Below are 23,816 nucleotides of genomic sequence, written 5' to 3' on the forward strand. Positions count from 1 at the left end.
AAACTTCCGAGGAGGCCCAGATCCCTCCCTCCCGGCCGGGCGGGCAGGGCGGCGCGGGTGGGGCGGCTCGGCGGCCGGGCCTGCGCGGGGGACTGCCGGCCGGCGCCTGCGACCCGGAGGGGACTCTTGGGCCGAGACAGCATGTGACACTGACCAGGTGGGTGCCCTCGTCCCTTCGCAGCTCCTGGCTCCGGGCGGCCGTGGGGCCCCGGCGGAGGGAAGGGAGGGCCGGGCAGACGAGGAATCGAGGCCTTGCCCCGGGACCAGCCCCAGCCGGGAGCCGGGCGCAGGCTCCGGAAATGGGGGGCTGGGCAGAGAGGCGGGGTTCGCGTGTGTGACCGAGTACCCTGGTCAGGAAGAGGAGGGAAGCTGGAGGAAATGCTCTTGCCTGGAAAATTTGCTTCCGGCCTGCTGCCCGCCTTGGAAATGGGCACCCTGCCCCCAGATCCCGGGCCAATAATCAGGGCTCGTTCTCCAAAGTTTCGGCCCTGGGGAAAGCTAACCCCTAGAATAAGGGGTAACTGAGATTCCCTGTGAACGCACTCCCTACCTAGAGATGTTTCATTGTCTCCTTCTTCTTAACCAGGCCTGGGCCTGCCTGCCTTTATCTTCCTATGGGTTCGCAGACTGTATGTCTAAGTACACACCTCCCCCCGGGTCGCGGGATGCTTTCACCTGTAAAATGACTCCTGCCCCGCCCCCCACCCAATTTCCCCATGTGCAGGGAGTACTTCCAAAGCTTCATGTTAATCACAACATTGCATTCCGGAACTCCGGGAGGCCGGGAGGCCGAAAGGGAGCTGTTTACAGTTTGGGGTTGGGGTGGGGGTGCCAGAACCCATTTCAAGCTCTAGTTCTGAGCATCGTTTATAATTGCCTTCCAGCAAGACTGCCCTAGGAGAGCTGATCCTGATGCCACTTGGTTTTCAGATCTCAATCCCTTCTCCCCTTCCTGGATCCTGGGTTCCCAAGACAGCTTGGCTCTCCTGTCTACCTAGGAGTGAACTCTGGTCAGGACTCTTGTCACATTGAGGGGGAAGGGTGTGTCAAACACATAAGGGAGAGGGTGACTTTCCTTTCTAGCTTCCTCCCTGTTTTGCCCCCCCACTGCATTCTGAGTTCTTGCATCCTTGGCCTACTCCAGAAATCCTAGCTCCTCACTAAACAGCCCTGGATATGGCCTCTTTCTCAGATTTCCTGTTCTATGTACACCTGGAGTAGCCTAGGCCCTAGCAATGTGGGATCATTTGTTAACCAATTAGTGGGCCTGAAACTGAAGCTATGTATATTGAGGGGGCTGTTGGGGCATTGGGGAGAGGGAAGGATGGGGGGTGTCAATTCTGAGTGAGGCTGCCCTGTAAGAGGAATGTATGTCGTTCTGCTAGTGTGGAAAAGAGAGGCATCAGGACGTACGCAGAGGAATCCCTCTTATGAAAAGAATACGGTGCTTCTAAATAGAGGCAAGAGTCTTCTTATCTTAGGGGTCCCTGGAGTGTGTGGCTGCCCACAATGTGGTCTATCTGAGGTTGTCTGTGGCCACATTAAGCATGGCGGCTATGCAATAGACAGGAACATACCATTCGTGGTGTCTGGCGTGGTCAGTCACTGCATGGTGTGGACAAGAACGAGGTCACTCACAGGGTCATAGGTTGAACAGGAGGAGTGTTACTCAAATGTCAGTGGTGTAGACCCAAACAGGTAACAACTCGGTGTGGACAGGCGCTGAGTCACTCACTGTAGCTGTTGAGCGAACAGGAGCTGGTCATTTACAGTATCTGCAAGGTGGACTGGAACAAGGTCACCCTCATGGTCTGTGTGAAGGACATAAACAGGTCACTCATACTTACATTATCTGTGTGGATGGCCACAGGTGGGCTTGTGAGGTGTATGTCAGCATTAACACTGATGATGTTCTGTGTAAGACCAACGGGTATACAAGACAGTGGATGAGGCGATACTTTTGGACATTTGGGAATAGATAAGAGATGTATATTACAGTTTTCACTGGGATGGCAAGACTTTCCCAAAGTGGGTAGAACACAGGTGTTAGCAATTAGTAGTCCAGACAGCTACTTTTGTTTAGATATCATTGTAGCATTGGGGCCAATAATGTCAAACAGTGAATAAAGACATACAGCTATGTGATGGTGTTATTTTCTAAATTAAAATTAGAACATATCTTTTGATTTGGGCGATGTTTTCCTAAGGTGAGCAGCAGTATGGACGATATAGCGTAAATGCAGAAGTATTATAGTCTCAAGAATATTCCAGCGATTTGTGGTGCAAGTCAGAGTATTCAAAACACACTGCTGGAAAATCCAGGACACATCGTCCTCAAAAATACACATGGCACTTGACATCAGTTCAAAGAATAAGTAGTGTGATGAGGGGGAGGGGATGTCTTTGAATACAGTTTTATGTCTGGTGCCTAGAAATAGACAAGAGCTAAGGTGTTGGGGGTCTCCAACAGAGATATTGAGCTCTGTTACACACTGTCAATTGAGTGACTTGGAGCTTTGTCTCCAAGGAAGTCGCCTGTGGATGGGGTCAGCAGATGCAAAATGTCTTTTGTCTGGAGGAAGACCAGATCACCTTGATGCCATGCTTGGTCCTTGGCTGTGCTCAGTGATTATTCACCCCCAGTGGAGAGGAGATGAGCAGCAACTCTATGATAATGGACAGTGCAAAAAACCTCTCTCCTGATGTCTTTATGTGAGTAAAACCGTGTTTTACAGATTTCCTTTAGCTTTGTCACCTTCTGGGTTTGTATTGCCTGATCTTATTAGGATTACTAGGATGGGATCAAGTATAGGGAAATAGTGGCTGAGCCGGTGACCACCAGTATTTCCAGATGGATAAAGATAGTGCTAGAAATAATGTCAATGGGGTTGCAGGAGACAGATATGCATTGTGTCACTAGAATGGAACTCAAGATGTAAATATAGCACATGGTGTATACAGATATAGCCTAAATAGAGCAGAAACACGCTTATATACTGAGAGGCTGCTTGTTTTGAGGACGTGGCAGTGTATGTGGGTACAGGGCCAGGACAGTACAGATGGAGGGGTGAGAAGAGACTACAGGTTTAGTCCCATGGTCTTCTTAGGCAGGTAGGAGCCAAGTTTCAGAAAGTGTTTACAGAGAGCAAGTATATTGTTTAATGTGTGGTTGAGAGAATAGGGTGATGTCACAGATTCATCCATAGTGATTACAGTATTTTGTACTTAGGGCTAGAGATAGGGAGCAAATCACGCACTGTGTCAATTAACTGGAAAAGGCCGCAAAAGTTATTCCCCACAGGGACACTTATGTTAGACATGGCTCTTTGCCCCATATAGGTGGAACTTGTCGCATACTACATCTGCAGGGTGGCTAGGGACCTGCGTGTTTGGTTATGTCAGGTTCCATTACATAGAAACTGCAAGGGTGGCTTATTGCATGTGTGTGTGTGTGTGTGTGCCTGTGGATGTATGCCTGTGAAAGCATGTATGCGTGTACAGTATCTCAGCAGGACAATAGGCATTTTGGGCAGGGGGCTTCCACTTTAAGCCTGGACCAGACAAGAAAGGTACGGGTCCAGGTGCCGCTGTGGGTTCCAGAGGCCCCTGGGAACTTCTGCAGGCTAGTGACCTGCCAACTTTTTACAGCTGGGCTTCTGGTTACTCATAGTAGACTTCAGTCAGGAGACCTTGGTTTGAGTTCTCCTGTACCATTTGCTTAGGAAATTTGAGCAAGTGACCTTAGTTTCCTCATCTGTAAATTAAGCAAAGTTTTCTGTGTATCTCTAAAGGTCCTTCCAGCTCATAAGTCCTGTTTCTCTCTTACATTTACTCTCTGTCTCTCTCCTCAACAGCAATTACAGTCCCTAACATTTCTATGATCCTTAAAGTTAACAATGCACTTTTTAATGTTATCTTATTTAATCTTCATTAGAACTCCTTGCAAAGGAGATATTTTATCCCCTTTTTAAAGACAAGAAAATGGGGGCCGGCCCCGTGGCTGAGTGGTTAAGTTTGCACGCTCTGCTTCGGTGGCCTAGGGTTTCGCAGGTTTGGATTCTGGGCACTGACAAGGCACCGCTCATCAGGCCACCTTGAGGCGGCGTCCCACTTGCCACAACTAGAAGGACCCACAACTAAAAAATATACAACTATGTCCCGGGAGGCTTTGGGGAGAAAAAGGAAAAATTAAAAAAAATTTTTAAAAGATAGGAAAATGGATGTCCAAATAAATGATTTCTACAATTGTCTTAAAATTAGCAAGATATAAAACAGGCAGAACTGAAAATTGAACGACATTCTTTTAACTCTCTGTTCTTCCTTCCTACATTCACACAATAAATCCTTGTTGAGGGCCATTTGAGCCTCTGGCAGAGGAGACTGAGCAGTTAAGATGGCGGTGTTTGTGCCCTCATGAAGCTCCTGGTCTAGCCCAGACAATAGACACGTAATTACAAGTGCAATGAGTGTGAGAGAAGAAGCCAAGTGTTCTCTGGGGTGGGAGAAGAGGATTCCAGGCCGAGGAGCAGCATGTGTGAGGGCTACAGATGAGAGAGAGGGAGGTGAGCTAAAGGACGGAAGGCCAATGGGGTGCAGGAGGTCCTGCCACGTGATGAGGCTGCTGGAGAGGAAGGCAGAGGCCAGGTTGTGGAGGGCCTTTAACCCAACTGGATATTTGTGTTTGATCCCAATGGCAGTCAGAGGCTACCGAAGAATTTAAACTAGAAGTGGGTCTTTAAGGATCACTCAGGTGCTAGGTAGACAATGCCTTGAAAATAGGGCAAGAGGAGCTGTGTGGAGGCCAGTGGCAACGCTGTGCCCCAGGTGCAGTGGCCTGGGTGGGAGGACAGCAGCATGCACCAGGGCCTAGCAGTGGAGATGGAGAGAAATGGACTGACTTGAGGACTATTTAGGAGGTGAGGTCAGTAGGACTTGGTGACTGATTAGCTGTGGGGAATGTGGGCCAGGAAGGAAAAGAGAAAATTATTTTGTAATTGAAAAAGATTTATTGAGCACTTAGTATGGGCCAGGTATTGTGCCAGGTATAGACAACTGAGCAAGACAGATGTACTTCTGGATCTCGTGAAGCTTACCACCTGTTGTTTGAGATAGATGATAAATCAAAATACACACATAATTGTATAATTATAATTGTATAAATGCTACAAGGAAGAAGTCAAGTGAACTATGGTTGATAAATGTACAAAGAGGAGTACAGTAACCTAGTTAAAGGATTGGGGAACTGAAGGGGTTAAACCAGGAAAAGAGAGTCTCACAAGTAACAAGAAAGAGAGTTTTTCTAATGTCAGTAGTGTCAAATACCGAGAAGAACCCCCAAAATAAGCATCCTAGTGTCTCCTTTGGAGTTAGCAACTTGAAGATGGTAGGGAGGTGGGCAGAGTGGTGCTACTGAAGCTTGCTTGGAGGTAGGTAAGATGTGAGGATATGAAGACAGCGGGTGTGAACAGCTCCTTACACGAGTTAGGAAGATGAGAAAGACATGAACAAGATTCAGTTCTCGTGGGGTGGTTCTAACAGAGAAGGTGAAGGAGTGAGAGAGTTGATCCATAGCATAAGGTCCCTGAGAAGGCAGGCTAAAGAAAATAGCGCTTGGAGAGGACACCTCTTGAACGGTCAGAGAAGGAAAGACGGAAGGGGCGAAATGCAGCTCACTGTGAATTGCAAGAAACTGAAGCACTTCCTCTCCATCGGTTTCTAAATTCTTTGCAAATTAGAAGATGAGGTATCTGCTGGAAGGGAGAAGAGAGAAGGGAAGGTCAACATTTTGAGAAGTAATGAGAAAAGTTCACAAAGTTGTTGGGGAGAAGGGGGGAGTAATATAACGAGGGTAACACACTTTTATGGACCTAGTCAAAGTGGGTAACCCTTGTATCTACTACAGTTCTAATAAGTCTAGTTATCATTCCACCTTACAACAGCTGCCTCTATAGTTGAATGCAGAATTGTTGACTAATTACAAGGCTCTGCTGGACACTATGGAAAATAATATGTAGTAAAATACAGACCTGTATAAAGGAGATCACACAATGCTTAGTACCTCAGGCATTGGCTATAATGGTCAGGCCTATTTTAATCCCCTGTCAACAGCTTAGGAAGAAGATCCCCCTCCAGACACTGCTTCTCTGGGCTGTTAGGTCTAGGGTGTGTCACTCACAGTGTCTGGGAGTTATGAGACTGAGTCACTCTTGGTGTCCAGAGAGTATACAGGGAGAGACCATATGACATAATACCATCTGGGGAGTCATGACCACTGGGAACACTTGTTACTTTGACCATGGTCTTGTGCTCTAATTTAATTATTTATTATCTGTCTCCCCCACAAGAGTGCAGGCTCCATGAAAACACCATCTTTGTCCATCTGATCCACTACTGAATGCGCCACACTTAAAGGGGTTACTTGGAAAATATTTATTAAATGAATAAATAAATGATAAGTTTTAGAGAGGCTATTGCTTATTTTGTTGAGTACCTTTCATCTCAAAGAATGTCTCTAAATGGAACCAAAAAAATATCCCACCCTTATTCTTTATGGTCTATTCCTCTGATAGGTAAAACAGAATAAGTGATAGGAACTTTATCTTTTATTCCCCTTTAGGATTCAGCCCTGATTGAGAATGAGGAGCCCCAACATAGAGCCTTGACTTCCATCCCTGACATAGAGGAATTCAGTCTTATCCCTGAAGCTCTCATGAGAAGCAGCCATATCCTTGCCTTGGGACCCGAAGCTCAAGAAGGCCAGGACTTATCCTCTAAGCGGGCAGAGGGACGCAGACTCTTGGAGACCCAGCCGAGAGATTTAAGGGATGTGAATGATTATGCAACTGAGAGTATGACTTCTTTCCCCAAGGAAGCCTCTGCAGATGTGGAGACCAACCAGGACAACCTTATGGCTGAGGCCTGTGACACTCTAGAGTGCCAGGAGACAGTGCCCCAGAACCTGGCAGACAGACAGGCAGGGACACTAGCTCCCTTAGAGCTCTGGGCTTGCCCCATCGAGGGGGACCATCTAGACATGGTCCCCAAATCCAGTGAACTGGGCAGCAGAATGGAGGTGGAATTTAGATCAGAGCTCACTTCTTTGATGTTGGGAACTGAACAAGCAGAAGAGAAGGAGGACACTTCTCTAGACACCTCTGCTCAGACCAGATTTTGGCCTTCCTGTGAAGAGCACCCTGCAGAGACCAACCAGCTGCAGGACTCTGAAAGTGGAACCATCAGGCAGGGGGAAGAGCTGCAGTCTACGGAGGGGGGAGAGCTACCATCTGCGGAGGGGGGAGGACTACAGTCTACGGAGAGGGGAGAGCTACCATCTGCGGAGGGGGGAGGACTACAGTCTACGGAGAGGGGAGAGCTACAATCTGCGGAGAGGGGAGGACTACAGTCTACGGAGGGGGGAGAGCTACAATCTGCGGAGAGGGGAGGACTACAGTCTACGGAGGGGGGAGAGCTACAATCTGCGGAGAGGGGAGGACTACAGTCTACGGAGGGAGGAGAGCTACAATCTGCGGAGGGGGGAGGACTACAGCCTACAGAGGGGGAAGAGCTACAATTTAAAGGGGTGGAAGAAAGTCAGGGGAGAGAAGGGGTCATGTGTCCCCAGAAGGCCGAGGGGCAGGAGGAGCAGGGACAAGAAGAAGTGGGAGTTCAGGGGGAAGGAAGTCTGGGGGAGGATGTTCATACTGATGGGCATTTAGGGAAGCAGGAACAGATGGGAGAGCAGGTTAGTGATACAGATGAAGAACAGAGGCAAAAACAGGAGCAGATACAAGATGATGTGATGCTTGCCGAACAAGAAGAAAGAGAGGGCCTTAATGGGGAATTGGGAAGTCTGAATCACGGCGAGTGGGAGACGAGAACTCAGGGCCAGGCAGATCTAGAACAGGGGGCACAGAGGCAGAGGGAGTTGAGCAGGCCAGAAGAGAGTAGGGTGGATGTTCAGTATGAGGAAAATCAAAGTTTAGCGGGGAAATCAGTGAAAGTAACTGGAAAGCAACAAGAGCAGTGTCTATGGGGGAAATTGATGCCAGTTGAGGGCCAGGAGGAGGAGGTGGGGTCAAGTGAGGAGGAACTATGGAATTGGGATTGGGATGCACTGGGAGGAGCGGGAGAAGAAAGGAGTCCAGAAGAGGAGGAAGAGCATGATGATTCTTCCACACTGACTCTGGTAGCCCCTGAGGTCTCTTCTCCCTGTGACTTGTTTCCAGACGCCTGTTATCCCATGAGCAGGATTCCCGGGACCCACACAGAGCCTGGGGCTGAGGAAGTGTCCCCTGTAGCTCTGACTCCTACACTGGAGCCAATAGGATGGTCCCACCAGCCCGTTTCTGTACCTAGTTCCTTTCCTGCTGGGGAGTCACCTGACCAAGAAGCAACTGTGGACGGCCAGCAAGAAGGATCCAAGCTGGGGAAGGGGACAGCATCCAGCCAGAGGACTGAAGTGGTCTCTGCCAGGACATTTGTGACTCCTCCAAGGACACCAGATTCAGCTCCTTCCAGTCCTGCTGAAGTCTCCCCCAGCACCACTGCCTCATCATCTGCTAGCCCGCCAGTTGCCTTTCCCAGGAGGGAGCCATCCCTTGCTGAATGTTCTCCAGAAACCTCCAGAGCCTCTCTCTCAACCAACAACCCATCTCCCTGTGTGGCTTCTGAGACTCCCCTGGTTTCCCTCCCTGGCTTCCCCTCTGCAGAGGCCACCCTGGACCCATGTGCCAGCTCTGACTGGGCCAGCCCTCACAGCCCCCTAGCCAACTGCACAGGGGCTCTCCAACACGTAAGGAGCAACTCCTTCCCAGGCTCTCATAGGACAGAGCTGATTCCAGACCTTGTGGGACTATCATGTTCCTTCTCCCATTCAGAGTTGCCCGAGAGGCCCCCCAAACCTGCCATCTATGGCTCTGTGATCCCAAGAAGGGACAGGCGAAGCAGTAGGGACTGCAGTATCCTTCCAGAATCTTCTAGGTCATTATCCACTCCAGGGCAGGACTCTCAAGAATTCACCTCAAATCCAGAAAGGCCCAGCAGTCCCCACAGCAACCAGCGATGGGGCTCCCCACATAATTCAGCCTTCGCCCCAGAGTCTCTTGCCTGTGCCTCTTCCCCACCCCTTGTCTCCATAGATATGAGGATCCATGAACTTCCGCCCCCTCCTCCCCCAGAGAAGAGGCACGTCCACCCCTCCATGGTGGAGAGGGATGGCCGTGCAGTGGTCCCCACACTGAAGCAGTGTAGCCATCCTCCTCCATTAGCCCTAGGTTTAGGGCCACATGACCCCCACAAAGGGCCACTTCCCCAAGTTCCTAACTCCCTTGTGGCAAGGCAGTACCGACCTCTGCCCTCTACTCCGGACACTCCCCCCCATGCTCAGACCTCTTTCCCCCCCAGGCTGAGATACAACAAGCCATTACCCCCAACTCCTGACTTGTTGCAGCCCCACCATTCTCCCATTTCTTCTTCGAGTACCACAAGGGTCTACAGGCCTCTACCCCCTGTCCCTATCATGGATCCTCCCACTGAACCACCCCCATTACCCCCAAAGTCTAAAGGGAGGAGCAGGAGCACCCAGGGAGGACTCATGAATTCAGGAGTTCAAGCCAAGCCACGACCTCTTTGTCAAGAGTGGACCATCTCCACTCCTCATTCTGCCGGACGCACTTCCTGGCCCCCAGCCACAGGCAGGTCAACAGACTCTTTGGCCTCCACCAGTAGGAGTAAGAGTGAAGTGTCCCCTGGCATGGCTTTCAGCAATATGACTGCCCTTATAACTCCCTCTCCCCCAAGCACCCCCTGGACTCTGGAGCCCCAGGGACCCACCTCTGAACCAGGGCCCTCAGAAGGCTCTGAGACCCTGGCCAGAGGATCTTTGAGAAGAACATCCCAGCAGGAAGGAGCCAATGGCCTGAGGAGGTCGGATCTAGGCCAAGCAAGGCAGCCAGAAAAACCCAGCCATCCCCATCTGGAGAAGGCATCCAGCTGGCCCCACAGGCGGGACCCAGGGAGACCACAGGAAGGCAGCAGTGGACAGACTGCCATCCCTGATGAGGGCTCAAATAAGCACAAGGGCTGGAACCGGCAAGGCCTACGCAGACCTTCCATCTTGCCCGAGGGCTCTTCAGGTGAGCAAGGACAACAGTGACACTCACTTCAGACCAAGCTTTCTTCATCTCTTACCATCACATCCATCTTCTGTCCCCAGGGCTCCTGCCGTTCCCTCTGCTGGTTTCATTCACCCACATACCCAACCCCAACATAGAGGGAGCTCCAAGAGCCTCTCTGAGCTTGCTGATGCTCTTCCTTCTCCTTCCCTTCTATCTTCTATCACCCAACCATGGTGTTCTTTAATTGTGCATCTCTTTTTCCCCGGGTTGTTCTGGACCTCCACTTCTTTCCAGTTACCAACACCTGCTTGATGTCCTCCTAGTAGTAGAGGAGACATCTCTACTTGTCCGATTCACGTTCTGACATGAGGGATGGGACGTATCTGGTACTAGCGTCCTCAGATGCTTTCTCCTTTGGTGCTTCCCTTCCTCCCAGATTCCCAATGGAGCCCTTTCATCCCCCCCGGATGCCTGCATCTCCCTCTCTAGATCTTACCTTATTCCGCTGTCTCTGAATGTCCCTCTAAAATCTCAGTTACTTCACCCATTTCCATTTTCAGATATAAGAGGTCCAGCCATGGAAAGATCCCCTGGCCTCTCAGACACCATTGTTTTTCGGTGAGTTACCCTCTCTCCTAGTGGACACACTTGTACTCTCTTTTCTTAGGATTCTGAAATTTCCATCAGTTGACAAGGGTTCTGGGACTGTCTCTTCTGGGGGTAGGGAGGGGAAGAGACAGACACCAGGATTCCACAGTAGAGAGATCTTTTATCAACGTTGTTCTGTCAGCTGAGTCCGCGTCTCCCGTCCTCCTAGGCCCTTTGGCTATTTACTAAACCCCCTGTAAAAGCTCAACATGACATCCAAAAAAACTCCAAACTATCCAAAAGTGCATCAGGCTACAACTTGCCTCTTCAGGGGATTTGGCCCTGATATCCCAGGCCATGTCCCAGAGATTATAGACTACCTCCTCCGCTGTCACCTGGGGCTTCTCCATATCTAATGCCCAGCAAGCACCCCAGAGCCCTTCTCTATTCCACAGGGAAAAAAAGCCAAAGGAGCTGATGGGAGGCTTCTCAAGACGCCGCTCGAAGCTCATCAACTCCTGTGAGTACCTGGAGACAGAAACAGAGACCCTTGTGGGTATTCTGCCCAAGACTGGAGAGGGGCTCATGGCTCTCAGCTGTGGGCTGGTGATATCTAAAGGGAGAGAGAATTGCCAGGAGAGCCAGAGCAGTTTGGTGGCTTCTGTCTCTTTCTGTGGCTCAACTCCCCTGTCTCCCTAACTCTCTCCCTCTCCCATGTTTCTTCACCCCTGTAGCTCAGCTGCTTTACCAAGAGTACAGCGATGTGGTTCTAAACAAGGAGATTCAGAGCCAGCAGCGGCCAGACAGCCTGGCAGAGGCACATGGGCACGCCTCCCTCCAGCATCGCCGAAAGCCCCTGGCCTCCTCAGAGTCGTACCTGCAGCGCTTCTCCATGGCCTCCAGTGGCTCCCTCTGGCAGGAAATCCCCGTGGTGCGCAATAGCACCGTGCTGCTCTCCATGACCCACGAAGACCAAAAACTGCAAGAGGTACTCAGCAGGGCAGAGTGGGCAGGGGATGGGGATACAGGAGGGAAAGCAGCCTCATCTGTTTGCGTCCTTGCCTCCTACTCACCACCACCGCCAAGAGCAGGCTCTACCCACCACACACTCATGCACACCACGACTATCGGTCATCTCCACTCCGATGGATTTGAATTGCTTTCTGAATGTCACCACCATCCCTCCTGTCCACCTCCTCATGCCATGGGCCATTTACTCCTGCCTCTTATTGGTTTGGGCTCATACTAAGTGACCATACCTCTGAATTTGTTGGAAAGAGTGTGGAATTAATCCCAGCACTGCTGCTTCAGGCTAGACTGAAATTTCCCTCGTCAACCAGGGCTTCAGGCTACACTGAAGTTTCCCTCTTCAAACAAGGCACATGCAGGGCTTAGAACCTTTCTTTCCAGGAAGACAATATGGCACCATGGAAAGGGATTAAGGAATAATGTTTAAGTATTTAGGTTCTGGAGCAAATGACCCGGACGTGAAGCCCACTTTAATATTTACTAGCTATTTAACTTTGGCCAAATTACTTGATCTTTCTAAGTCTCTGTTTCTTCATTTGTAAAACTGGGTTACAAAAAGTTACTTGGAGATCAAAAAAAAAAAAAAAGTAAGTTCCTAGTACATAGTAATCACTCAAAAACTGTGTACTATTTTAATGTCAAGTCATGCTGACCTGGGTTTGAATCCTGGCTTCACCATTTACTAGCTATGTAACCTTAGGCTAGTTATATAACTTCACTAAATCTCAGCTTCCTCATCTAAAAATTGAGGGTAATAATGCCTACCTTTGAGGACTGCTGTGCTGTTTAAATGAAATAACATATCTAGCTTTTAGCATAGCGTCTGGTGCAGAGTGTGGTACATAGTAGTGCCGTACTCTCTCTTTCAGAGATGAGAGGGAGTAAAGTTTTGGCCAGAAAGATTTATGGATAAACAATGCTTTTACCAAGTCAAACAGAGACAGGCATAAATTTTTAGCTATTTTGGAGTTCAGGTTTGGGGGCTCTGTTCCGATCTCAACTTTCAAAGCACGTGGAGGATATTTAGAAAATCACTCATCTGCCCCATATTTATGGACCAAACAATGGGGAGATGACATGAACCCTAGCTCTCTTTCACCAATTCTAGCACACTAGGAAGTCTGCCAGGGCTCCCGGGCCAGCTCTGGTCTCACTTTTCTGAGAAGAGAGACCTCTGCACCTCAACCTCTTATGCACACATTTTTCTTTCATGAATAGCACTTCTGGCATCTACAAAGTGCTTTCACTGACTCTGTTGCTTTTGATTGTCACAACATCTTTGTGAGGTGAGGGTCGTTCTATCTACACAAGAAGATAAGAAAACTGAGGTTCAGAGGTTAAATGAGGCCCCCAAAGTCATACAGTCAGCAAAAGTTAGAGCCAGGATACAAATGAACCTTCAGTGTCCCTGTTAGTGTTGTTGTGTGCGAGGGTCATCTGGCTGTGTCATCCATTATCTAAGTCATCACCAAGGCATGGGTGTCTTCTTTTTTTTCTATCCATGCATCGATCTTGAAGCTGCGTGCTTGGATGAGAAGCATGACCAGCCTAGCTAGAGAAGGACAGGGCTGTGAGTCATTGTGCACCCTGCAGGAAGCTCCAAACAAGTTCTCAAATGCTGGACTATCTCCGTGAAATCACAACTGCATCATCTCATTCCCAAAAATCCTGCTTCTTTTCATTTCTCCTCAAACCTCAAATCACCTTTATTCCTTCAATCTCTTCCTCTTTCAAAGTTCTCTGACTTTGACTCCATCATTCACCTAGTTACTGAACTCAAAAACTGAGGCATTAGCAGTTACTATTCCTGCTCTTTCAGCCCCCATTTCTAGCAAATAACCAAGTGCTTCCAAATCTCCCTCCTCAATAATCACGAAATTGTCCTACCTCTCTACATCCCCTTGGCTATTCTCATCAGGAATCATTACGAAGTTTCCTAACATGGCTGTCTTGCCCCTTCCAATCTTTTTTCAGACTGTGCTCAGAAATATGTTTATAAAAAAGAAATGTAATCAAGTTATTCCCCTACATGAAGTCTCTTTTTGTTTTCCCCATTGTTGTACATTCAAACTATTTTACCTTGTTTGCAGAATCCTTCAGACCTCATCTCTATTTGCCTCTCCAGCTTCCTCTCCTGCCACTACTTTAGTATGCTTGGTTCCAAAATCACTCAATTTCTTTCTTTCTCGAAAGTGTCTTTTTCTCTTACACCTTTGAGGGCTTGCACATGTTCTTCCCTTGGCCTCAAATGCTGTTTTCCTTTCCCTCCAATATTAGGTTAGGTTCTGGTGTGACTGTGAGATATAAAACAATCTGTCTTGTTCATCGGTCTACCCCTGAAACAATACACAGGGGCTAGCATACACCAGGGACTCAATAAATGTTTTTAATTAATCTTCCTCCTCCCCAACCTCCTAGGCCAAATTTGAGCTGATTGTGTCAGAAGCCTCATACCTGCGCAGTCTACATATAGCAGTGGATCATTTCCAACGTTCAACCCAGCTCAAGGCCATTCTTTCCAACCAGGATCACCAATGGCTCTTCTCTCGTTTACAGGATGTGCATGATGTCAGCACCATGTGAGATTCCTCTTCTCCCAAACACCACTCAGTCTCACTATCTCATCCTATAAACCTTTGGTTGTTTTTTTTCTCTCTCAGAATCTCTCTCATTGCTCCCTCCATGATTCCCAGTGGCCACACGGATAGGGAAAGCAAAGAAAAGGAGAGGGTGTGTGGGTAGATAGATCCACTAATAGATAAGCAGGTGAATGAGAAATGCTTCCTGGGTTGAGGTTTTGGATGTACTGTGGACCACACTGCATTGGAGATGAGATGTGGGAAGCATCTAAAGATCAGAAACCCTGAACAGGATCAAAAGAAGACCAAGAAATGGAATATTAGGACCAGAGAGTTAGATCAGTGGTAAACTGGGGACAGCCTAGTGCACAGCAAGGGTCACAGAACTAAGGACAGTCAATAGAAGTTATTTACTAATAAAGAGAAGAAGTCACAAGCTCAAGGTATAGCAGGGGTCAGCCATCTGGTCACTTGAGGCCCACAAGTTTCATGAGACTTGTTTGAATCCTGTACAGGTTCCTTTCAGACCTGGAAGAGAACTTCGAGAACAACATCTTCACCTTCCAAGTGTGTGATGTAGTCCTGAACCATGCCCCCAACTTCCGCAGGGTCTACCTGCCTTATGTCACCAACCAGACCTACCAGGAACGCACCTTCCAAAGACTGCTGTAAGACCCGATCCCCATTCAGTCCGCATGTGGGCCCTGCAATGCCCTTCCACCAAAATCCCCGATCCCTAACCCAGGGTGCTGTCACGAGAGCACATGTTCTTGTGCCTGCTCTGTGATCTCAAGTCCCACCTTTCCTTCCAGATCAGATGCCCTCAGCCATCACATCTGGGCCCCCTGTACATTGGATCCCACCATTCTTTCCTGACCCACAGACATTCCACTGAGTCTCCACTCCCCCTGCCTTCGCTGTGTCCTCCAGTACTCCCCACATCCCTCCTTACCTGAGGCTCGCTGCCCATGCAGGAATGCCAACAGCAGTTTCCGAGAGGTCCTGGAGAAGCTGGAGAGTGACCCCATCTGCCAACGCCTTTCCCTCAAGTCCTTTCTGATTCTGCCCTTCCAGCGCATCACCCGTCTTAAACTGCTGCTTCAGGTACGGCACATCCTCCCTGGGTCGTCTCCCCTTAACTCAAAGGGATGATGTCAGGAAGCCCCACAGTAAAGGAGTGTCCATTCTTCTTGCCACTCTTCCACACCTCGTGGGTGATGTGAGCAGTCTCCCCACTTCCCACATTCTTCTTTCTCAGGGTGAATTTGCTTCTAAAATTTTGTTCCTTGACTTCTCCGTTAGCCCACCCCCAATCACCTCTTCCTGTTTTCCCATCCCATCTTTCCATCTGGCTCCTGGCTACTGTTTGTTCTATAGAACATTCTGAAGAGAACACAGCCCGGCTCTTCAGAGGAGGCAGAGGCCACGAAGGCACACCACGCCCTGGAGGAGGTAAGCAGCCACCACCCTGACTCTGATGCTTTGATTTGCCTTCACAGAGAACTCTTCCCTGCCCAGGCCCATGACTCCAGAAAGTGCAGGACTCTGCTAATGGCCTTGCTCAGTCACCTCACTGCATCCACCAGACCTCCAAACATGCACACCCCACAGCCTCTTCTCCCACACTGAGGGCACTCCACACCAGGGGACTACACTCTCCCTACCACAATCCTCTGATTAAATCTTAAGTTCACTTAGCCCGAAAATGTTCTATCAGGTCATACCAAGTATACCAGAATCCTAGACGTCAACTTAATGCTGGCTTCATGCAATTCTAGCCTATTACAACCCATTTCCAGACTTCTTGCAGGGGACCCAAAAGTCAAAGATTCTAACACAGTGCTCTTCCTCTTTCCCTACCCTGCTCAACACTCAGCTGATCCGAGACTGCAATAACAACGTCCAGAGGATGCGACGGACAGAGGAGCTGATCTACCTGAGCCAGAAGATTGAGTTTGAGTGCAAAGTGAGTTAGTCCCTTGGACCCCCAACCCCCATCCCGCTGCTGCCCATGAAGCTCTTTAGCATATCCCACAGGTCACCCTCAAACACAGAACCATCTTGCTCAAACAATCCTAGTCTCTGACCGCATTTCTGCATGCCTTTTATTCCATCCTATTTCTGCGATACCTGAATACCTACTTCAGTCTCCATCATATATTGTTAAATGAAAAGGGAAGATAGAGAACTGTGTGTGTTATAATATATTACCTTTGGTGAAAAAGTAGAAGGACACATATCGGTATATGTATTTGCTTGTGTATACATAAAGAAAATCTGGAAGGTTACATAAGAAATAAAGGACAGTGTTTACTTGAGAGAGAGTGTATGCATTTGGGAACTGGGCAGATGAGGAAGAGCCTATCAATATAAGCCTCTATAAAGATATATTTTTGTGGCTAGAACGATTCAGTATTTTATCAAGGCTCTATCTAGTCTAACCAAAGAAATATAAAACTGAATCCAAATATAGGGCCAAAATCTCCTATCCAAATACAAATCTACAATAGACATTCCACACTCAAATTCCATCTCAGAATAGACACCATCGTTAGCTCCCTGGAAGAGAGGGAAAATCCGTTATGCACATGTTAAACATAGTCCAGTACCCTTATCTTTACCCAAATTCCAGCTCTAAGCAGACCCTACCTAGTTCTCCTTACTCTCACTCCCACATGTGATTCCAACTGCTCCTCTCATGTCTCTGGTTATAATCAAAGAAAGAACAGATGTCAGAACTGCTCAAATCTTTTAACTTCTAAGACATACATCATGCTGTTCCCTGCCTTGTTCCTCCTCATGCCCTAATTGGGCTCTTCCATCTCTTTTTCAGTTTGGGCTGCTAGGGCTGAGCTTTCTCATATGGTCACTGTCCTGGTTGGGACCATAGGTACTTTTCATTGCCTGAGCTATGGACATGAGAGCTGCCCAGGAGTAGACAGTAGTAGTTAGAGGGTTCAGAGAGAAACTGAGTCTAAGTGGATGGGTTATGAGCAAGAGGGAAGATGTGGAAGAATGGGTTGTTAATGGTGGACCTTACAAATAGGAGGCACGGGGAGGAGGGCAGGACTGAGAGGAGGCCTCATGCTGTCCTGTCTGTGACACTGCCTTCTCTGTCTTCCCCCACCCTGTAGATATTCCCGCTTATTTCACAGTCACGCTGGTTGGTGAAGAGTGGAGAACTGACGGCCCTTGAGTTCAGTGCCTCCCAGGGGCTACGGAGGAAACTGAACACGCGTCCAGTCCACCTGCATCTCTTCAACGACTGTCTGTTGCTGTCTCGGCCCCGAGAGTCAGTGACTGGAATGGGAGGCCAGAGCACAAGAGGGAAATGGGATGAGGCAAGAGGGAAGAACTGAAAGGGATAGAGAAGGGTCATGTTCTTAGAGGAACCCTTCTCAGTGGCTCAGTCCATCGAGTGGAGGCCATGGCCTAGAGAAGAGAACAAAAGATCCAAAGCGAAAAAGGGGATCCCACCAAATTATGTCATGAGGTCACATAGTAGGACCCATATCATGTTAGAGAGACAGAGCAAAATGGAGCAAATTAGTTTATCAGATTCTCAAATCAGTCGATTTGGGGTTTCTTTGGGCTAGGCTCTGCCTACTGGCCTAGAGGTACTTAGCCAATTCCAGATCTTAACTCTTTGGTCCTAAGGACCTTAGAAATTTTATATTAGTTCTTTCTCTTCAACTCTTTAAAGTGGCAAAGTGTCCATTGCACTACAAATCCCTGGGGACTCTGGAGCTACCATCTTGGGAGCAAGTTAGCACCATCTTATGGTTTTTATGAGAATTTGCAGGCTGCAAATGTTACAACAGGGATTTTGAATCCACAGATATGAGGGTGGCTAAAGCGTGACAACTACAGAATCAGATTGAAAAGCCTTGTATTTTGCAGGGGTAGCCGATTCCTGGTATTTGACCATGCTCCCTTCTCCTCTGTCCGCGGGGAAAAGTGTGAAATGAAGCTACATGGACCTCACAAAAACCTCTTCCGACTCTTCCTGCGGCAAAATACACAGGGCACACAGGCCGAGTTCCTCCTCCGCACCGAGACTCAGTGAGATGGGGCTGGGCAGAGCAGTTGAGGGGAGGAGGGAGGGCAGCTTGGGAAGGAGGTGGGACCAAGGCAGAAAATGGGTCCAGAAAACAGCCACTGCACTATTTCACCCATTCTGGACTGGTGAGCATCCACAGAGAAACCCAAACCCAAACTAGAGCTGATAGACAACTCCGCAGGAGACTAGAGATGGGGGAGGGTGTAAAGTCAGTACCAAAGTTTAGCATCTATTTTATACACTTTAGTCAAGAAGGGCAAAGTCTGTGAGACACCAGTAAGGAGATGGACTGGTATGGAGTAACTAAAGAATTGGATTACTGACATCACGAGCAAATGCCCACGTGTACAAGCCAGAAATCCCTCAGCGTCCAAGACTGGTGGGCATATACATGCCTAAGACAGGCACTGGGTTGCCTTTAGCTTTCCTTTCTCGCACCTTCCAACCCAGTCCTCTGTTGAGCAGAAATCCATAGTGTTGAGAACTTGGATTTGCTCATCTTTTTAATAATAATTTTTTTAAAAATACATTCACACATACATACATTTGAGAGAGTATTAAAAATAATACCTATAAAATCTGGTACACGTTGCCTACAATAATAAACAGCTATAAGACCATAGCTCTTATTGCTGTTATGAAAGAGATAAGAAACGTCTTTTAAAAGTTCAGTATAATATCTGATGGTCTGAAGATCCTCATGTTGTAGACACTGTTCAGTTTTGTCCCACCCTTCAGGGTGGGATCAATAATGCCTGTTCTCACTTACGGAACAGAGGGCCTGGTGCCGGGGTTTGTGTGCAAAACGTCACCTAAGTCAGGTAATCAGATGCAGACTCCTGCTCTTTGCTTAGTGCTTTGGGCAACATCTTCCAGGAACAGTAATAGTGTCAGCTCTCAATTACTCCAGCATGTATGGAAGCAGAGGCTAAGATACTGCAAAAACCTCCAGATAATTACAAAATTAGGCTTAGATTATATTACATGACCAAAAAAATAGTAGATATGTCTCCCTCATCTAATTATGATTGCAGAATAATTTTCATCTCTGAGATATTTGATTGAAGGGAGGTGGCAGAGGAGTGTCAAGAATTATGCAAATTGAGAGAGGGAATCTAAACTGAGGTGAACATTTTGCTCGGTACAAGTCCCAAAATGGAAAATCTACATGTGTATAATTGACAGTTGACTTTCTGCCCCCACTTGAAAGATACAAGAAGCCATTAGGAGGATAAGCTTGGAAAGAGAAAGGAAAAACAAAAGGTGACAAGACACATTAACATATAGTTCAAGATCGTGTCATATTTCCAACCAAGCAGAGTCCTATGACTTTTGTCCTAGACACTATGGAACTACACAACTTTTCGAACTAGGCAAGTCCCTCCCACAGTCATTTCCCTCTGCCATCATTGGCCCTTATCCTACACCCCCAGAGCTGCAGCTGAAGCAATGACCCTGCTTTGTTTCCTCAGAAGTGAAAAGCTTCGATGGATCTCAGCCTTGACCATGCCAAGAGAGGAGTTGGACCTTCTGGAGTGTTATGGTGAGTGAGGGTCTAAGAGGGACAGAATAATGGCAGGGTCAGAAGTTTCCTTTGGCTGCAGGGGTTTAGGAGGCTGGGTGGTAACTGGGAGGCTTTCTTGTATTGCTTTCATCCAGAATTTCAGGATAGAAGACTGGCGTCTGGAGCTTAAACACCTGAGATGCATCTGCTTAAACTGCTCATCACCTTGGCAATGCCTCCTTCCCATACACTCCCTTCCTTGGGCAATAGTTTGCTCTTTTTAAATACATGTCTCCTTAAGTCTATCCTGCTATTATTTTGCTGAGATTTTATCTGCTTAAAGGTCTCAGTCCTTGGTAGTCTAGTGTTTAAGATTTAGCGCTCTCACGGCTAGGGCCCAGGTCTGTTTCCCAGTCAGGGAACCACACCACCCATCTGTCGGTTGTCATACCATGGGGGCTGCATGTTGCTGTGATGCTGAAAGCTATGCCGCTGGTATTTGAAATACCAGCAGGTTCACCCATGGTGGACAGGTTTCAGTGGAGCATCCAGACTAAGACAGACTAGGAAGGACCTGGCCACCTACTTCTGAAAAAATTGGCCATGAAAACCGTATGAAAAGTAGCAGAGCATTGTCTGATATAGTGCTGGAAGGTGAGAGGATGGAGCGAAAAGACTGGGCAGGGTTCCGTTCTGCTGTCCCTGGGCTCACTAGGAGTTGGAATCAACCTGATGGCACTAACAAAAACAAAAATGTCTTAGAGAAATCCGAGGAGAAAGTAGGGCTGGAGTGGGAGTTGCAGGAGGATTAATAACATAGTAGATTTGTCTGGACCACACCCCCTCCTGTATAACTTGACCTGAGACCACTACCCCTTACCTCAGGCTTCCAGGTACCCACGGGCACACATGCATTAAGAATGCGTCTGCATTCATGCCAAGACTGGACTTCTGAGTCTCAGATAAGCCCCGCAGTTGTCATCCAGCAAGGATTCCTTAATTCATGTCCAGAGAGGAACTGAACTCAAAGGAACACTGGGCCTGTAGTGACTCAAAAAAACAAAAAAATACAAGGAACCCTGGGAAAGGAAGTAGGAGAACCAGACTGTAAACAGTTCTGTTCTGTAATTTGTTCACTGTGCAATCCCTCTGCTGGCCTTCAGTTCCCCGGCAGGTAAGGAAGGCAAGATAATTCTTCTCCTTCTCTGTGATCTTGTGAGTGGCACATGTGGATGAGCTGGAGAAAAAGACGTGCAGATGATACTAGAGTGTTCTCTTTGTTTTCTGAGAGAACTAGGGCAGTGTGGTAAAGTAGAAAGATAAACCCCTGAAAGATGGAATGCTTATGAGTCAGGAACACTCTGAGACTTGTTATCTTGAGCTTCAAAACTGGATTTCCCCTGGTTCACAAAAATCTAGAAATATGGAAAATCCAGAATTCCCTCAAGAATCATCTTGATCAACCCAGTCATTTATAGATGAGGAAACTGAAGCTAAAGGGAATTGAATGCCTTTCTGAGATCATACCTGGAACCCCGCTGGTTAAGTCTCTTCTAGCCCCACATCTGGTACCGTGAAGAAAACGAAGAATGCGTCACAGACTCAGATTTTACAATCCAGTTGGAGAGACAGAATACATACTTGAAACAATTAGTTAAGATAAGAAGATAGTGATGTGACACAAACAATCACTTTTAAAGGAATTCAGAATCCATTGAGGTCCAAAGAGTCAGGAAAGGTTTCAGAGGGAAGATGGGTCTGTAGCTGAATCTCAAGTATTTTTAATAATGAGTCACTGAAGGTGGTTGCAGCATATTTCACAATTCATCTTCCCTGGAGAAGTAGCATTTTTGATTCATTTCAATTCTGATCTTTCTATTTCCTTATCAACCATTTTGTTCCCTGGTAGAAGCTAAAGACTTTTCCAGTTGTGTCTTTTGTCTGTAACTTTCAGCAGCCCAAACTTTCTCTAGCCCAAGTCTTCCCAGCCTCGCCCTGCAATTCCTTCTCCATGTTCCAGTCATTTCCCTTTCCTAACCTCTCCTCACACTCTTCTCTTCCAAAGACTCCCCACAAGTACAGTGCCTTCGAGCCTACAAACCCCGAGAGAATGACGAGCTGGCGCTAGAGAAGGCCGACGTGGTGATGGTGACTCAGCAAAGCAGCGACGGTAAGAGGGAGACTCCAGCAGCAGGAGGCTGGGCGTTGGAGGTGGGACGCTGCAGGTGGATGTGTTAGTTTCCTAGGGCTGCTTAGCAACGTACCACAAATTGGGTGGCTTACAACAATAGAAATTTATCCTCTCCCAGTTCTGGAGGCCAGAAGTCCAAAATCAAGGTGTCAGCAGGGCTGTTCTCCCCTGAAGCCTCTTCTCCTTCCTTGCCTCTTCCAGCTTCGTAGTCCCAGGTGGTCCTGGGCTTGTGGCAATCTCTATCCTCAATCTCTACCTCCATCTTCATGTGGCCGTCCTCCGGTGTGAATGTGTGTGTCCAAATTTCCCTCTTTTTATAAGCAGGCCAGTTATATTAGATTAATGGCGTACTTTACTCAAGGATGACCTCGTCTTAACTTTACTAATTACATCTGCAACCACCCTTTTCCTTAATAAGGCCACATTCTGAGTTATTTTGGGTTAGGACTTCAACATATATTTGGGGGGGGAGCACAATTCAACCCATGAGAGTGGAGAAGGCCCAGGAACAGGCAGCTATAGACTTTACCAGAACCAGAGCAGCCAAGGTTAGTACACTGGGAGGCTGGACTTCCCATACTGTGGGCTCTCCAGTCCACTGAGCCTTAAGATTAGAAAAGTTTCCAGGAAGGAAGTCCAGCAGGAATTATTGCAAGTCTTTCCCAGGTAATTCTTCTTCCCACCCACCTTGTGCCCATAGGCTGGCTGGAAGGCGTGAGACTCTCAGATGGGGAGCAAGGCTGGTTCCCTCTGCAACAAGTGGAGTTCATTTCCAACCCGGAGATCCGTGCACAGAACCTAAAGGAAGCCCAGCGAGTCAAGACTGCCAAACTACAGCTAGTGGAACAGCAGACCTAGCTGTTCTCTGGGAAGAACCCCCTGAGCTTAAGGACAACGTGTTCCTGGAGAGGGCTGGCCCCAGAACCCCGTGACAGAGGCCTTCTGTGCACCAAGAACTAGACCTTCTGAAAACCCACGGACAAAATCCGGCTGCCCATGCTGGTCCCAGGCCTCCTTTTTTGTGCTTTGTGCTTGGTGGGGAAATTTTGAGGGACTTTGCACTGGACTATGGGAACCTTTTCTCATAGGAAAGGGACCAACGGGGTCTCAGCCAAGGAACTTTACTTGTACTACCATATAGTCCTTAAACACTCTCTGCTTCAGAGTGCAGATTCAGAGCTAACCAGTTTCCATCATGGCCACGTGTTAAACAGAATCTGACCTCAGTCCACTGGAGGGAGATGTTGAAGGAGGATTAGCACATCAGATGGGAGGGTAAACCTTGTGACCTCTAAGGTATCTTCCAACCCTAGAGATTTTCCGTAATTATTGGTGTGAGGTCAGTGCATGCATCTCTGGAATTTATGTCTATTGGTGGCGATGTGAGGGTAATACTCTCTCACTCTAATAAACCTGGCACTTCTCTGAGTGTTTTCTTTTCAGACTCAGTGCTGAACCAGGTCAGAACATGGAATCACTTGAGGATTTGGATTCAGGTGTCATGAAAGACCAACACGGTGCCTAGTTTATGGCCGCTGCTGACTCCTGCTTTATCACTCCCAAGAGTTTGGGCAGTTTTTCTGCTTCTTTTGGCCTCAGAGGTTGTATAAGGAACTAGAAAGAATTGAAGGAAGGCTAGTTTGGATGGATTTGGGAATCCTGCTCAAACTTTCATGACTTTATATTTTGACGAATTATTGCGAAGCTATCTTCCCAGCTGTTTCATCCTCTTGGTGAAAGGCAGAATGGT

General features: G+C 47.9%; 1 protein-coding gene across 1 annotated transcript; it reads left to right on the top strand.

The window, feature by feature from the left end:
- The first annotated feature begins 1 nt into the window (after position 1).
- On the top strand, positions 2-23,495 carry ARHGEF5 (Rho guanine nucleotide exchange factor 5). The gene is made up of 15 exons (XM_023639889.2): positions 2-157; positions 6,617-10,133; positions 10,676-10,733; positions 11,159-11,223; positions 11,438-11,691; positions 14,151-14,311; positions 14,827-14,979; positions 15,286-15,415; positions 15,689-15,763; positions 16,188-16,277; positions 17,446-17,603; positions 18,212-18,373; positions 19,844-19,914; positions 21,941-22,045; positions 22,767-23,495. Exons 2-15 carry the CDS (start codon positions 6,710-6,712, stop codon positions 22,922-22,924), a joined length of 5,064 nt encoding a protein of 1,687 aa, XP_023495657.2. The 5' UTR covers positions 2-157; positions 6,617-6,709; the 3' UTR covers positions 22,925-23,495.
- The last annotated feature ends 321 nt before the right edge of the window (positions 23,496-23,816 follow it).

Source organism: Equus caballus, chromosome 4 (assembly GCF_041296265.1).
Source record: "Equus caballus isolate H_3958 breed thoroughbred chromosome 4, TB-T2T, whole genome shotgun sequence".
In the NCBI taxonomy this organism is placed as follows: domain Eukaryota; kingdom Metazoa; phylum Chordata; class Mammalia; order Perissodactyla; family Equidae; genus Equus; species Equus caballus.

Excerpts from the sequence above, each read along its gene's own strand:
- ARHGEF5 (XM_023639889.2), top strand. The coding sequence starts at position 6,710 with ATGAGAAGCAGCCATATCCTTGCCTTGGGACCCGAAGCTCAAGAAGGC. Across the intron at positions 15,416-15,688 it reads GTCTTAAACTGCTGCTTCAG|AACATTCTGAAGAGAACACA; the intron begins GTACGGCACATC and ends TTTGTTCTATAG. Across the intron at positions 17,604-18,211 it reads TTGCTGTCTCGGCCCCGAGA|GGGTAGCCGATTCCTGGTAT; the intron begins GTCAGTGACTGG and ends TGTATTTTGCAG.